The 17696-nt window shown below is 36.6% G+C and overlaps 1 protein-coding gene across 6 annotated transcripts in view; it reads right to left on the bottom strand.

Annotated features, from left to right (window-relative positions):
* Positions 1 to 17696, bottom strand: part of ARHGEF10 (Rho guanine nucleotide exchange factor 10) — a 119311-nt gene that overhangs the window by 24186 nt on the left and 77429 nt on the right. For all 6 annotated transcript variants that reach the window (XM_068678435.1, XM_068678437.1, XM_068678436.1 and 3 more), the window contains 6 exons: positions 17164 to 17291; positions 16524 to 16624; positions 15451 to 15572; positions 11932 to 12018; positions 10565 to 10788; positions 9978 to 10135 (listed from right to left, as the gene is read on the bottom strand). In XM_068678435.1, coding sequence (XP_068534536.1) covers positions 9978 to 10135; positions 10565 to 10788; positions 11932 to 12018; positions 15451 to 15572; positions 16524 to 16624; positions 17164 to 17291 — 820 coding nt within the window. The remainder of the gene's footprint in view (positions 1 to 9977; positions 10136 to 10564; positions 10789 to 11931; positions 12019 to 15450; positions 15573 to 16523; positions 16625 to 17163; positions 17292 to 17696) is intronic.

Genomic DNA, 17696 nt, shown 5'->3' on the forward strand with positions numbered 1-17696 from the left:
ATTAGCAGATCATTTGTCTAAAACATTTAACAGCTAGCTATACTGTTGAAATATTTATGGCTGTCTTTTATGCATACATTTTGACTTTACCATTTTAATACTTTTATGAGTTTGTCTATTGAAAGAACTCACTGAACATTCTCGAATACAACCTTTCTGTCCATTACTTAGTATTACTATCACAATCTGATAATGTATCTGCTTTAACATTGAGATAAGATGTGTCCAAAAGGCCCCATTTCCTCATTTGAAAGCCTTCTTCCTGCATAAGCTACAAAAATGTTGTTTCCTTTACTTACACTGGTTTCAACTTGGTAGCCACTTGAATTTTGATTTATGAGACCAAGGTAAGCACATCTTTAGTCAAGCACTTGAGCACTTTTTTTTTTTTTTTTCCCCTGTAATGAGTCCACCTTTCATTATCTGCTTAGGCATTATCTGCTTGTACAATAACAACAGCAACAATGATAAGCCTCTGCTTTTGGAGTGCTTCTAATTGCTTCTGCCATCTGCATTATGCAGTCTTCACTGAGTCACTCCCGGGATGTGGCTCTGCTCTGAAAGCATCTTTGCAAAAAGGGCATTTAGTTTCAGACTGTCAAAATCATTTTCATGATTTCAGCTTGCAAGTAAGAATGTTTCCAATTATTAGCCTGCAAACTCTCCCAGCAATGCAAAGTCACTGTGCTCTTCGTGACTCATGTGTACCATTAGCCATAAAGAAACTTCTGGAAAAGTTTGCATTTGCTAGCAACCACACAATCCTCAAATTAAATTCTTACCTGGAGGCTGCCCATACCCTGTGGATGCTTTAACCACTGTGTGCAGTTCAGTGCACACAGAACTTCACAGAAAAGAGCTGTACGTGTGTGCTTATCCTGGCTTTCATTGCCTGTTACACTGACTGCAGAAGCTGTAACAGCATCTAGTACATAGCACTCTCAGCTTTCCTTTTTGGGGATAAACCCAGCATAATTCTACTACTGTCTCTTCTGAAGGATATGCCAAAGAACAAGTTATCTTTTTATTTTTTTTTCCCCTGTAGTTATATGGCCCACAATGAACAAGTAACGTACAGACAAAACTGCTCAATGAACTCAATAGCTCTTTTTCTTAAACACATTCAATCTATACATTAATCTATATCTAACACATAGTTGACTCTAAAGGGACAAATGAGTGGGGATTTTCAGCATCTCAACTGTGGACTCTGGGATTTAAATTTTGTTTAAATTCCTTTTCAAACATATTTATTTCGTTGAGGATCATGAGCATCCTCAAATTCTTTTCAACTCCTCAGGTGGCTTAGCATTAAGCCACCTCATTAATTTTGATCAAGTCTCATTTAAAATCATCATCTAGCATTTGTAGCAGTTTTTGAATAAAAATGAAAATCAGTGCTGCTGTCACATGGATGTCAACTCTGAAAGAAAAAAAAACAACAACATACTACAGGGTAAGAAGGTGGAGTTCAGTGTCACTGACAAATAGCAATGTTATGAATGTTTGATTTAACAATTACGAGTATCAAAACCCACTTCTCAAAAACATTTTCAGTTGGTGCTTTTAGCATAACACTTTATCAACCCAGTTACTTTTAAGATTTCAGGGGATTGGAAAAAGGTGAAATAGAGACCTGATGTCTTTTGTGTTTCCATGACTTTATGCAAAGAAACAGAAATCCCATTCGACATCACCCCAGGAAAACTCTGCAGCTCAGTATCACCCTACACAGATAACCTAAATATGAGATAAAGCTATTCTGTAGTACTTTTTTATTTCTTTTTGCAATCATTGTCCTCCAGATCAGTCAATGTCTGAGACAGAAAAGGTTAAAAAAAAAAAAAAGAAAAAAAAAAAGAGGGCAAGTGGGAAGACTCTAGCCTGGTAATGAGGACAGGATTTAAATGATGGGTAAACTGTATTCTTATCCCTGCCTCAATGAACGCTTAATTAATTATACAAAGTGGGATGACACCAGGAGGAGAAATTAAGCATTGCTTCTTTCTCCTTATTTTGTGACGGCTGTTGAAATCTCTTGAGAGTTGGAACCATGGGTACAAATCCTCTCAAGCAAGGCAAGGGATTAAGCTTGGTAATCCAACACACTTCTGTGAATGCTTTAACCGCAGACTCCTGGCTAAAAGCAAGGTCAGGGCTTCATTCTGCTGACCAAGATTATTCGCACTGCTATTCCCCACCCAACCCCCAACCAAATTACTTAACAGGTCTGAATCTAGTTCACAAATAGATTCAAGACCATCAAAATCACAGTTTTGAGAACACATACTGCTCTCTCTGCCTGTCCTCCCAGATCTCATCAGGTCCCGTTCGATACAGCCTGCACAGATTTCATGTTTGATGTCCACTTTTTCATGTTATCTGTCTGATCCAAAGTTCATTGCTTCTAAAATCTAAGCGAAGTACTATCTCCACCTGTGTAAATGGATGCAAATTCAAGACACAGTTATGTAAGTATGCTCAGTAAGTGGCACTATCTATGCAAAACTACGCACAGCCCTTGCAAAAGAAATGGAAAGGCTTCATTTGAAGTTATAAATACTTGGTTAGGTACTCAATTAATATATCGGTTTCCTTGTAAAGAAAAGAAGAAAAAAAAAGTGGGAAAGTAGTAGCTGAAATAAAACTTTTGTCGGTAAAAAGTCAAGGCATACAACAGGACAAAGCCAGACCAAGGAGCCCAGTGTGACTTCTTGCAAATTGTTTCATGAAAAGCAGGGACTGATCAAAAGAAAAATAAGCAATGGAGATGTATATAATGCAGCTCACAGAGATCTGGCTGGAGAATGCCCTTCAGTGTCCACAGAAATGTGGCTTAAAATTCTGTTCTGTCAATGAACAGAATTTGTTCTTGTCTCTGTTCTCTAAATAATCATTGTTTTAATTTTAAGATTTCCTGGTCATCCTTATCTTTAGACTGCTAAAAAGCCACAGACAATAAATTCTTCTTTAACCTACAAGGTAAGCATATAGATACTACATGAGATAAAATATGCAGTACATTTATCCCATAACCAGAGGCTGGTCTGCATGTAGAAAAATCAGTTGTTGCACTCTGAGCAAATACAAGATCTGAGCCTGACACCTGTGGAAACAGGAAGGGGAAACAGTGGGAGAAGAGAGAGGAGTTTTCCTTCTGCTCTGTGAGAAAAGTCTGAAAGTTTTAACAATACATAAAGATGAGCATATTTGCAAGTTTTAGTGGACTCAGAGGTTAAACCGAGCACATCAAAGCCGGCATCGACTATTATTACAGATATATCGAATAGCTAGTACATGAGACATGACAGCCTTCACAGACATCACTTTAATAGGAGACATCAGTATGGACTGCAGGCAAGGTATTCATTTGCAAGAATGAGATGTGTCTACAAAACCTGAATAGAGGGTCTAATACATAATTTAGTATAGGGACTTCTAGAAATAAGATGTGATAACTTCTGATATTTGTATCTTTTATTAATATTTAAAACATGAGAACAGTTTTTAAGCACTGTTGTATCCATACACCAATATATTTTATGCCACTGTTTATAATACACTTTGTAAACTATATTTTTCCAACAGTTATGTGCCATAGTTTACATCCCAAAGTTGAACAGTATCTTGCAATACTCATATCAGGATGCTTAGCTGCATCAGAGTAAGATATCTTATGCTCAGAAAATGTTTCTAAGCCCTTTATGTAAAAGGACATTGTTTCTATTAGTGTGTTTTGCTATGTCTCCTGATTTTTATGTTTTATAAAATCAGTTATCCTGCAACTCACTCAAATTTAATCAAGTAGGCAAGAAAAGTTTTAAAACAAATTTCATTTTATAAGACTGAGTAGTGGCTATTTTATGATTCTGTGGTTTGTTTCCGCAAAACCTAATGCATTAATATTATTTTTATAGATGATTATAAAAATAAGTTCATTATTTATTTTTAAAACAATTTATTTTTAATACTTTTATAATTTGTGTGTATTCTCAAGTCTTGATCTAACCTGATAAAATACAATTTACTTCCTCAGAAAGTCTTTTCAGAGGTTGTAGTAGTTTTCCCTTCCTTTCTGCTTTCAGCAGAGCTGAACTAAACCTGCTTTTTTGTTGGTAACTTCCTCTCTTGCTTAGCAGCACTATTGATGATTTCGACAGAGCTGCCAACACAGCCCTGGGAACAGTGGTTGTTGGTTAATTTGTGCAGTGGAGCACAAACATTTTTTCCATCACATGGTACACAAACCAACACAGTTGAGGAGTAAGATGGTAGCTACAGAACTAAAAAGTTCAGCACATTTCTTATCACATGGAAATAAGCCGAAGGACCCAGGTCTGCTCTTCTAAAAACAGGCGTAAATAGGAATGTCCTGTGCTGCACATGCATGTAGTTGCTTTTTCGTATATATGCAAAAATCCTTCATGTTATATAGCCGACAGAGCCCTACCTAAAATTACAGACAGAGGTGGCACTGGAAGCCCCAGCACGTGATATCCAAATAAGACTGATAGCAATGTCAACACATTTCTGGTAGCAAGTATTTGGAAATATTGCTAACAGTGATAACACAGTCAAGATAACAGTATTTATTTGTTTTTCAGTATCACTGCTTTTCCCTAACAGCTTGGTACCATTCATTACTTTTCATAGCAATACCTCTCATCCCTTCCTACCTCAAGTGTTGATCATATACCAGAACCACACTCTTCAGACACACTGCAACTGTGCTTAGATACTTGTCTTTCAGACCCAAGCTCTGAGGTTTGATATCAGACCCAAGCTCTGAGGTTTGATATCAACCCTTTACATTCCACATATTCCCCCTTTCCTGGATTTGTCAAAGTACATATGCCTTGATCAGCTTGGCAAGACATCCACCTTGCTAATGAAATAACCTGGTCTCCCTTAACTTTTTGATCTATTTCCCCCTACTCTTATATTTCATCTTAATTTTGTTCCTTTTCCTTGATATTAATCCTCTGAAAATAACTAATCCGTGTCCTGAGGCCTCTTCAGACAGGTAAGTCATCAAACTCTTGACTAACTTCAGAGCTGCCAACATTTTTCCTGGTGAAGTCTTTGTAAAGAATGCAAAACTCTGCCCCGTTCATGGCCAGAACTGCCCCAGTTCTTGTTTACACAGCACATTAACATTCTATTGCAATACTCAAAGCTGAGCTTTCTGTTATTCCTTAAACCTCAGGGCCAGAAACTAGCAGCATACATCTACACAGGCTCTGAAAACAAAACAAAACAAACAAAAAAAAACAAACACTGGCAAACACTGCTTTCATTAAAATATATGAGGCTTCCACTTCTAGACGTGTGGGTCAGTTCTGGCTATGGCAAAAGATTCAAATCAGCATCTTCTGGATTCCAGGAGAGATCTCTAGCCACGTGGGTGAGCACCACTCAAAATGGAAATGGCAGCAGACCCAGACTTCTTTGTGTTAACACTGAGCCACTTTTCAAAAAAGGTGAGAGGGCAACAGAACAAATAAAGTTTAATACAGTTCATGTACTACATCATCATTGGATAAAACAGAGATCTCTCCACTTGAGAGCCTAGTGCCTTAGCCATTAGGATACAATATGAAAGACTACATGTCCTCTCTCTCCTATACTGTTTAAAGAGAAGAGGAATGATTCATCCTCAGCTTAAAAAAAATAATTATAGATGCAAGCTCTCCACTGTGAATCACAAGTGGAGATTGGCACTTCTCTAGCTCTGCAGCACCTGGAAGGAGGATGACATTACGAAATGCCTTGCTTCAATTCTTTATTAGCTTGCTTGGATATTACTCAAAGAATCACAGAATGGTTGAGGTTGGCAGGGACCACTGGAGGCATCTGGTCCAACCCCTGCTCAAGCAGGGCCACCCAGAGCAGGGTGCCCAGGCCCATGTCCAGGCAGCTTTTGAAGATCTCCAACAAGGAGACTCCACTGCCCCTCTGGGCAACCTGTGCTCAGTCACGCACACAGTGAAAATGTATTTCCTGATGTTCAGATATTTATCTGTGCCTGCTGACTCTTCTGCTATTCCTGAGCACCACTGGCTCCATCATCTTTGCACCCTCCCTTCAGGTATTTATGTAAATTGATTAGCTCCCCCCATGAACCTTCTGTTCTCCAGGTTGAAGAGTCCCAGCTCTCTCGGCCTCTCCTCATAGCAGAGAGGCTTCAATCCCTTCATCATCTTCATGGCCCTCTGCTGGACTCTCTCCAGTAAGTTCATGGCTCTCTTGTACTGGAGAGCCCAGAACCAGATGCAGTACTCCAGGTGTGGCCTCACCAGTGCTGAGCAAAGAAGAAGGACCCCTGCGCATGCAGAGTGCTGTGAACTTCATTTTTGGTCTGCAAGGCTCAACATGCAAGGGCTCGCTGCAGGTACTGCAAGTGAGAGGCTACGGATTGCAATTGCATGCTGAGAAGTCAGGCACTGTAATCAGAGCAGCAAGTCTTTTTAGTGTATCTGTTCTCTCATCTGAACCAAACCCTTTCTGAAATTACCAATATGTTAACTGTTCTAGTCTTTGCCACAATCATACTGAGATTTTATTTCCTTTTCCTGTTTCTATCCATTCTCTTTATAGACTTCATGGGAAGGAAATGTGTATAAGTGTCCTGAAGAAAGGAAGTACCTGGAACTGACTCCAGTACACCAGGGACAATACATCTACCTTTTATAAAGATTGTGATTTCCTTTTCCTAAGATACTTTTGTGAATGGAAGTCAAACATATGCTGACCTTTTTTGCTATTACGTCACTCCGAAAACACATCTGCTGGTCTGTCTGCAATCAGCACAAAGAGGTTTTTGTTACATTTCTTACACAGACAATGCAACGTACTTTTTCCTTAACCTCATCTAAAAGTGTTTTGCCTGGAAATATTCCTAATAATTTGGCCTGGGGCAAACACTGAATACACAATATTTCAGAATGATAACTGTTCAAACTTCCTAGCACTGTAAACAAGTTCTCAACATGCAAAGTGTCAGATGAACACTACAATCCACATCACTACCATTCCCATATAAACATTTAACATGCTAGCTGTTTTATGGTTTCTCACACTAGCTTTCTTACTCACAAAAACAAAACAAAACAAAACAACAAAACCATGTGCCTAGGTGTAATTATTAAGGCTTCTATTGCTAGGATTAATATTAGTTCACCTACCTCCTATCCCTTCTGTGACATTTTCACAGATCACCATGCTAGCTCACATTTTGGAACTGAGTAGATTTTAGGATAACAGTGCCCCATTGCTTTTAATTTATTTTCAAATACACTCAGGTTCAAATACTTTTTAATCCAAAAGTGAAAACCCACCAACACAGAGGTGTCTGAGTAAACATGACTGCCCTCCATGAAGGAGGAAGTTACACTGTGAACCTCCAACTCTCCCATTACCATGCCATGTGGTCCTCAGCTTTTTACTTCCCATTTTAAATTACTCCATGAGAAGACTTCTCTGCAGCCAGAGCATTGCAGATACTGTCAAATGGACAGAGTTTTCTTGAGAAGAAAGTCAGAGTAGAGTACTTGCTATTTCTAAACAAGCTGGATGCTTTTATAGATTAAGCCATCTGAAAACAATAGGAGCAATTAGACTTATTTGGGTGATGAATACCAAATGACAGAAGTCTACATAAGATTACACATACGTACAGGCATTGAGCTTCAGTGACTGAACTGATCCACAAAACACTATCTATAACGGAAGAAACAAGGATCATAATTCTAATAGAAACAGGCAGATGGATTTTTCACCCTGGAAGATTACTTACTCCTCCTTATTCATGAAGTACCATGATAGGCTGCACAACTATTTTACCTGTGCATCCCAAAACATTTGTCTTTGAATGCAGGCTTCTAATCAGGATGTCTGGTAATGCAGTTGGTTATATTTCACTTTCACTTTTAATTTTTGCCTTAATCTCCTCTATGCTGACAGACCAAAAAAAAGAGTTGGCTCCTATATGGTTGGAAGGTAACCCCCTCTGCAGAAGAGAAGGCGACACTGACAATTACACAAAGCTCTTATTAGGCTGCATTCTCTGTCCCTTCTATTTCCCTGCTCAGATTCCTTTGTTTGGTAAAATAGGTCAGTGCTCATAAAAACACCCCTTCAGGGCTGAAGGATCACATGACAGCAGCAGTGAGCTATAAGGAATCCAAATGCTAATGTGGGGGCAGCTGATTTGCGCTACTTTCACAAGGCATGGAGAACCGGAATAACAAATATAGACCAAAGTGCAAAGGAAGGCACTACAGGATGAGTCAGGAAAAAAAAATAATAAAATAAATAAATAAATAAATAAACACATTTCCCATTTGAGCTTCAGCTATCCTGAAAGAGAATGTAACAATCTCCTTGAATACTCAGCTGCACAAAACTGGTGTCTTAAAGGAAGGGGATGCTATGATCCTGGTCAATCCTCCAGCTGACAATTCTGTCTGATTAACAGCTCTGCCCCATTCTTAACTTGCTCTGTAGACATGCAACCCATGCATCCTTTCTTACCTATACTGCTAAGGATGCCACTCTTGTTTTTCAATGGTCTTTTTCAGAAGAAGTTGAGTGACAGCAATCTTAAACACACCCATCGCATTCAGAGAAGATGGCAGTTGCACTTCCTACCCCACACAGGTACATACAGAAATTGAAGCATCAAAAAATGATACTGTGAGACTACGGTCAAGGCTTCTCTGCCTCTGAAACAAGGAGAAATTTGCTATTCAGTGAAGAAAAAAAAAAGGCACTGAAATGTAATGTCTGGCTTCAGATAAGAGAAGACAGCTCAAGAAGGAAGGAGGAATCCCACTGAGTTGAAGATGGCATTTGGTGAAAGAAAATCTTTTTCCCAACACTTTGAGATTCTTTGCTGCTTGAAAAGGTATTTCCCAAACTCTTCGTATTATCTTACACTGGACAACACAGGTGGCATATCATTTCTTCCACAAATTTAAGACACTGAAGTTGGCTCTCCAGTTAGAAGCTGGCAGGATTCAGTAGTTAAGGTGTAGTGCCACACAAACACAGCTGTACTGTTCACAGCACCTGTCATATTAGAGAAGCACAGCAACAACACTTATGCACCTCAAGATAACAAGGTATATTAGGTAGTAGTGCCAGCTCTGCACTTTGCAAGGTTAGGTGTCTCTCTGCTAACATCTCACTTAGAGCTATTTAAAAACTCAGGTGTCGCTGCTCCCCACTGCTTTTTGAGCTGAACTAACTGTACGTGTATGTGGTACTGCAGGAAAGTTCATGAAAAATTCCCAAAGTGCACAGACTTCCACCCAAGCCAGCTCTGAAGAAGCCAGTTCTAGTTCAGAAGTGGTACCTGGGATTCTCCTTTACTCAGATTATTTTGAACAATTATTTAGCTAGATAGAGCACAAATTGCCATAATGGCAATGAAAAATGAGTCCTACTGTGAAATATATGAGATGCACAAAGAGGAATCACTTTCATTTGAAAAATAAAAGCTGACTCATTATTTCAAATGAGATACACAGAAATCTTTACCATTAGGAAATTTTTGTCTTTCATAAACATAACAGTTCATAACAATTGATTTTTCAGGAGTGAAGAAGCGTTGAAGTCGATATTGAGAAGTAGAATGGAATTAGCATACTGCTATGTAAAATACAGCTAACAATGTTATCAAATATAGGGAGTCATGACACTGAATACCTAAGGTTTTATGCTGGAGCACTGATCAGTTTTCATATGTATTTTATGGTACCAAATAAAAAGAACAGGATCAAATTACCAAGTATTCTTCAAAGTAATAAATGAAAATACAATTATTTTTTTCATATATATTTTTCCCCTGTAACTGCAGTAACCTTACTCCAGCAGTTCTACATGGAGAAACAATATGGTAGTGGAAAACTGCTTGTGCCAAAATATACTGACATGCAAGTTCCTCAGGATGTTATCAAATCATATCACTACATTACCTTCTGCTTTTGTGTAGATTGCAATGTTTCCATTTACCAAGCCAGCAAACAAGTATTGCGACATATATGTTAAGCTCATAACAGTTGATTTTTCAGGAGTGAAGAAGTGTTGAAGTCGAATTTTCTTTGAACCTTGGCAACTTTTGTAAACAGAAATGCTACAAAGAGAAACAAGAAAAAATAAAACTGCAAAATTGTATTTTATTTAGTTCTTAATATAATATGCACGAAAGAGTATGTAACAAAATACCAGGGGAAAAATTTACAATACCTAAAAATTAGGTTGCAACATTACAAAAATAGTATTTATATTGTTCAGACATGATGTACGATTAATAAAATTTCATCAAAATATAGGTATTATTTTCATCAAATACAGGTATTATATTCATTTTATATAGTACAAAGTGTATTTCAAAATCATGTGGAGTGTATTTTTTCTTGATTTAGGTGGAAATGATGAGTTGATGTCATTGGGTATTCATGAATACATTCTTAAAAAGAAAACATGTTCTAGAAAGCATCTCACACATTTTTGCTAGAGTAGTAAAGCTAATCATATATAGTATACTGAAAATGAGAATCACCTTCCTTCTTCCATGCCAAGGCAAATAGTAGGCACATTAGAAGCTTTTGCAGGAACATTTTCAGAATCTAGAGACATATTTCGTTCTTTTAGTTTCTCCTCCTCTGGTATGTAGACCATGCAAAGAATCCGTGATTCCACATTGAAGCACTCAATAACCTTAGGGCCAGAGCTCTGAAATGAGACTATTGCAATCTGGCCCATCTGATTAGTACAACTACCAATCTGAATTGGGAGAGAAAAAAAAATAAAATAAAAGATGAAGTCTGATACCTGACTCCAGCAAGACCAGCATTAACAAGAAAGAATACTGGAAAGTAAAAGAGTGCATCTCTAGTTGAACAAGAAAATAATTCAGCACAAACATGTTTTTAAAGATTACGTAAGAACACTGAATTCCCTCATATACTTACAAAAACACTTTTTTCTTTGAAGACAAATATTATGACCTGGGATGTTTAACTCATATGCATATGTACATACTGAAAATAATGCAATTACAGAAACTAATTGGTATATTTTAGGGAGCTGGGCAGCATGGAAAACTAAATTATCTGCCTGGGCAGCAATACACATTTATATAGTATATTTAATTTATAACATTTAAAAATACTACAAAAATGTTATATATTATGTTTAATTTATAACATTTAAAAATGTTGTGAACATTTTTATGTTTATACGAAATGAAAAAAACATGGCAAACGAGAAGAAAGAACATTACGTTGTAGTAGAAAGGCTTTATTGGCAGGTATTAGTGATGACTGTTTACGAAGACCAAAGACAAAAAGAAATTACACAGGTCATCCTGAAAACGACCGCCAACAAAAACTTTTAACTCTCAAAGGTTCCAGAATATTGCCCCTTAAAATTTCAGTATTGTATTAAAAAGAAAATCTACTGAAATTGTTTTAAAAAAAAGTTTTGGCAACTGTCACTTTGTCTGCTGGAATATCAGCATATTTGGGGTTGCAATAAAATAAGTCAGAATAAAGCTATTTCCTATGTACAAACTTAAACAGATTATTTATGGATAAAACATTTTTAAAATATGGAAACAGACAAAAGGACAGTGTGAGCTCATATGGGTTTAAGTAGCCCTCATTAGAAATTAGCACATAACTCATGTCTAACTGTGCTCAGCGCTTTGGAATTCATTCTGTGCCACGCTAACAAATCACATACACATAAATGAAACCCTGCAGAGTACAGTGAGATCATGTGGACAAAATTACTATGTATCCTTTACAGAATTCCATCGTAACATGATGGTAACAATAATAATAATTTCAGATCCATATGCTACTAAGAGTCACAATAAACAATTCAAGAAAGAGGAGACAAACCCCTTTGTAAGACTAAGCTTACCCAAAGAAAACCGTGTTCCATGGAACAGGAATCTGACTCATTTTCTCCAGAGAGGTATGGTTCAGGATTATAAGCAGCACATTCAATCTTCAAACAAAGAAAAAAGAACAGTTAACACATAAAAAAAAATATATATATATATATATGCTTGATTCTAGTTAATTTAGTGTGTAATTAACTAAAGCATTTAAGGATATCACAATGACAGAAGAGAAGGCAAGAAGTCAGTCTAGCTCAACTAGCTTCCAGTGGGCAGGGTCAACTGCATGTGCATTAATCCTAACCCATTCTTTATCTACTTCTATCTACTTCTACAGATATTAAAGATTAAGATTACAAATCATATACCTGATGTGTTGAAATGCTTCATGACTTTTGTTATTTTTTTCCAAACATCCAACCCCAAAACACCCTTTTAGTAATTACTAGCCTTTACCTCCCATGTTAGCCACTAGGTATTTCCTTCACCTCAGCAGTGCTCTTTTATAAATAAGGCTGCTATATGTTATGAACCTCTCTGAGTTTCTTCTTCTTTATGCTAAATGAACATTTCTGCTTAAATCATTCAATTATTTATAAAAAAAAAATAAATCTATTTTATATTTAATTAGTTTATAAAATTCTTGATTATGATTGCTGTTTTAGAACTGGCATCTCCCCATCAGCTCTGAATATTTGAAAGTGCAAAACTTTCTAGAACTGAACACACTGTTCTCAATGAACTGTTATAGTTCATCTAGAGTACATAATGAGTACCTTTTCTGAACCCTGTGTAAACCCATTGGTTATTTGCTCTTTGTAACAATATTACATTCTTAACCATTTTTTGCATTGTTGGTTTATTAAAAATTACTTTTACAGACTTTCTACTCAACCACTTCCTCAATCTCAACTTGTGAAGTTATTTATTTCTGCCTGAGCATACCTAACACGTGCCTGTCCTAGTAGCTATCATCCTCATTATTTTTGTTTTTCCAGATTATTTCTCCAGGTGTTTTACTCATTTTGAATGACAATGCTATGCTCCAAAGCGCACTCACTCACTCCCAACTGCATGTCATCATATCACTGTCAGTAAAGTAATAACCACACTCATGATTTTATCATCCAGGCTCCTGAAAAGAAGGAAAAGAAGGAAAAGAAGGAAAAGAAGGAAAAGAAGGAAAAGAAGGAAAAGAAGGAAAAGAAGGAAAAGAAGGAAAAGAAGGAAAAGAAGGAAAAGAAGGAAAAGAAGGAAAAGAAGGAAAAGAAGGAAAAGAAGGAAAGAAAAGAAAGCAAGGAAAGAAAAGAAAGAAAAGAAAGAAAAGAAAGAAAACATCCTGAAAGCTACACGAGACTCAAGATCTATGCAAGTCTATCCCATCTCAGAAAATCATTCAAGCACCAATATGTAGGCTCTGAAAAAGTCATTTTTATGAGCAGTCACAGATTTCTGTTTTCCCTGATTTTTCTAATATCCATGGAAGAGCTGCACAAAGTTTATGTAAACACTTTAAAATATATTCAAGCAATTCATAATAACGTACAGAGTAAAAGGTTCCTGATGAGGTGTGATACTACGTTTTTAGACAAGATCCTCTACAATTCACGCAAATGTTATTGTCTAAGACACCAATGACACTATGATTATATTGCTAATGGCTCTGAAGACTATTTGGTTAGTATGAACTTATATACTTCAACAGAACCTTGCAACATCATCTCTGTACAATGAATAATTTAGAAAAAAAAAAATAAGGAAACAAGAGTGGGCATAAGTTAGAATTCTAAATTCCCAGTTTATTGAATTTTCAAAAGTGCAAAGAATTTCACAATTCTCCGTGAAGTCAACAGGCATCACCAAGTGAATAGCAGTAGTAAAAATGATGGTTTGTATTCACCAAAGCAATATACTACATGTGTAAGACAGAAAGATCAGAAAAAGAAAAAAAAAGTGTCTATGCCAGTCTTAGCTTATTTAACACATGCTGCAACTATCTTCTCACAAGGGCAGTTTGATTTGATTTGATTAGCTGTGACAGCTAATCCAAACTGCAGCTGAAGCTGCAGAAAAGCACAAGTAATACTTAGATGATTTCATCCACTAACATCAAGGCCTTAAGAGCATCAAGAGTAACAGTTGGGCTTGCACAGCTCTTTAGGAGCTGTAAAACTGGCGAAGCTGACCAGAAGCTCAGGCAAACTCTGGCATGCACTGTCTTCTGCTGAAGTGACGATAGCAAAGACCATTACACACCTGTATGGGCAACTGACCTTCCCTTCTTTCCACAACACACAGATCCTTTTGTAACTTGATTACAGGGGTTAAACCTGGGCTTTCAAGGCAGCTGGCATGGCCCTACGGAACTTGAAAATGCCTAGCACTAAGGAAACATAAGTATTTTACATTTCCTTAACAAAAAAATCAATTCTTTTGGTTATTTACCTATGGTGACATTAGAAACTATTCACGAATGATAAATTTGAGGTTTTAGTAAAGATATGAATGATGACAGCTGTATGGGAGAATAGAGACTTTCAGCAAACAAAACAAAACGAAACCAAAACAAAACATAGGATAATAGGCATGTCTCCATTTAAAAGTGTTACACATTTCAAATGCATGTCCAGCTAGCAATTTGCCCCTTAACATCCAGCCCTGTATACTCATACTCGCAGTGAAGCTCTCAGATAAACTTCTTTCCTGTTTAGACTGTCCAAGCAACAAGAATTTGCAGACCTATTCAGGCTTCAAGCAGTACTCATGTTATAACATTAAACACTGTCATTCTGGTCACACACATACAATTTTATTTCCATCAGTCTTTTTGTACAAGCCTAACTAACTGATACTCAATAGAAATCCTGCTGATGCACAGGAAAAAACAGCATCCAGCACCCTTTCCTTTCATCTACTACCTTTGACATGCTGTACTTATTTTCATCATTAAAGTCAGTGGTCAATATGACTTCAAACAGATTACTTTAGAAAATGAGCCATTAACACAATTTCTGCATCACCTTTCAGAACAGGACTACATTTGATATATGACCCCATAAAATAAAACATAATTTAAAAAAAAATATTTTAAAATTTGCTCTCTGTGCATTAACTCAAATTAGAAATTTGAGCAGGAGTCAGCATAGTTGCACCAGCAGTGCAGGTCAGCTAACATGGAGATCAATTTTCTGCCCCAATTGTAACTGAGGTTTACCCTGGAACTTCAAATAAACATTTGGAAACCTTGAGATAAGTTCAAAACTCCTACTAATTTTGCTTTCATTGAGTGATGAGCTTACACCTGAAAAATAAAATTCATATCATATAAAACTAAATACCATGTTCTTTGAAGTCTCAAATACTGCAGGTATTGTTCATTCTTGTGACCCTTTTGGACCTTATATTGCTATTGGTCTTACATCCAAGAATAACTGTAACTCACGAGAATATATGTATATACACACACAAAATATAGTATTCCTTCAAAGAGAGATCACTGAAGAAAGGCAATTATAATTTTACATATCAGTTCTGTTCACCTTGAATTCCTGTTGCTTGGCCATCATCACTGGCATGTGTCTAACAAGGAGAGGATGTTTCTCCTTTTTGATTTGATTCCCATCATCTTCTACACAGAACCAACCTAACAGGTTATCCTCCGCTGTAATGGAAAGAAAATAGCAACAAACATCTCATGATACTTTTACTGAATAATCGCTTACAGAACTAGAAAATAATTTTCCTAGAACTGGTTAATAATGACCAGGCTCTTCTCATGCCATATATACTTCTGTTGGTATAAATGACAACTTACAACTATGAGCAGAAATTTGATACAGATTACATAACTATCATTAGTGAAAAAAAAAAACAAAAACCACCTAACGCTAGTGAAGTGTTAATGGTGTTTTCATAAGTCAATGATCCTGTCAGTAGGTTATTAAAAGTGGAAAAGGTACATTTGCCTTCTCCCTTTTGAATGCTTGAACACCACCAAATCTTTCCTCAGATTCCAGCAAATCTATCTTCTGCAAATATGACCACTGCTCTGCCAGTTAAGTGACATTACTGCCATCTACTATTCATCATAATTACAAGGATCCTCAAAATAAAAACTTGTTTCATGTATCCAACTAGAGAAATGTTTTATTAAAATTGCATAAATGTTTATTTCATGCTCAGAAAGCTAAACACGAACCCAACACCTTTCTGCCATTTCCTAGCTAAAATCATTCTTGAGCTAAAACACAGGAATTTGAGCTCAAAGGCATATGGTTGAAAGTTTTGTAAGATCTGAAAAAACAAATTTACAATGAAGTAAATTTCTCCCTTGTCTGTCCTCTAGTGCATTTTGATTTTGATATTACAATTTTGATTTTCGAATTAGAAATGATTATCATAGATTTCATTAAAATACTGTAGAAATTATGTTCCTTGACAATGATGTCCAGATCCTAATGTGTCCCTGATGCCTAGATCCTCATTAATTTGTAATGATACACAATCACTATTACCTACTTTATTGCAGATAGAATTTTGTCCAAAAAATCTAAGAAAAAAATTGCACTGTACATTGAGAACTTGACAGGAAATGTAAGTAACTAAGAATTACCAAGGGCTAGTTTAGCCATTTGTAAGTTGTTGATCCAAGACTGTTTGATGGCAGGGGTAAATGTATTGAATACAGCTGTAAAGAATGTAGGCCGCCCAGACCTGCAAGACAAATAAATAAATGAATAATAAAAAATTAAAAACAAACTAACAAAACAAAACAAACAAACAAAAAAACCAAAACAGGCCATTCTAAATGCACAAAGAGATACAGTCAAGGCTAGAAATGTTGAGCAAGAAGAAATTCCATTATTTTCTAATACTTAGACAAAGACACAGCTATGATAGAAACAGAGGCTATGCAGGCTATGATATGCCATATGCCCCTGTTCCCACCCTTCACGTGAAATGGTATGAAAAGAACAATCCTCCTTGGTGAATTGAAATAACAGAGTCTATTCCCTGCTAACTCTCATTGCCGTAACTCCCATCTTTCATCTTGCATTAAGAACATAAGGTTGAAAAACAAGAGAAAAACTACAGGGCTGTCCTGCAACATGTAAGTTGCCAACACTGTGGCACGACAGTAGAAGTGAGAGGCTAACCTTACAGAGAATAGAGCAGAAAGAGCTAACAACTCAAATCCTCCCTGGTACATCCCTACCCATTTGGAAAGTTTTGCAAATTAGATTACTACTGACTTGTCCTGTTTTCCTGGAAGCTGCAGCTGAATTCTACAGCGATCTGCCGCTCTGATTTCATCTTCTTTTTTCAAGATCAGTTTTTGTAAACCTGAGGTCCAGTCATGGGCTACTGATTGGTTTAAGTTCTGAAAGAATAAAAAAAGGTAAGGTTCAACAGCCACTTACTGACCTATTTCCAGTAAACTAAGGTAATCTCCACATAGCAGCAAAAAATTCCTGGCACCTGGGTCTCATTTAGTTCTGGATAATGAACTAAATGAATTTCATTTAGTTACTAATGAATCTCATTTAGGTCATGGATAATTTAGCCAGATTTGTAAACGTTTCAAAAATATCTCACAAATATCTGTAGACAGGTTGTTAACATATTTTACATGATGATTTACTCTCACACTGTTCACTTTGACAATATGTAAATTATGCTCCCAAGCATTTGTCAGATTAAGAAATGTGAATTTGCATCAATTGCAGCAAAACCTTTTTACTTCATTTCAATGAATAGTTACAAAGAACCCCTCAAAATTCAAATG

This window comes from Anas acuta, chromosome 3, assembly GCF_963932015.1.
Source record: "Anas acuta chromosome 3, bAnaAcu1.1, whole genome shotgun sequence".
NCBI lineage: Eukaryota > Metazoa > Chordata > Aves > Anseriformes > Anatidae > Anas > Anas acuta.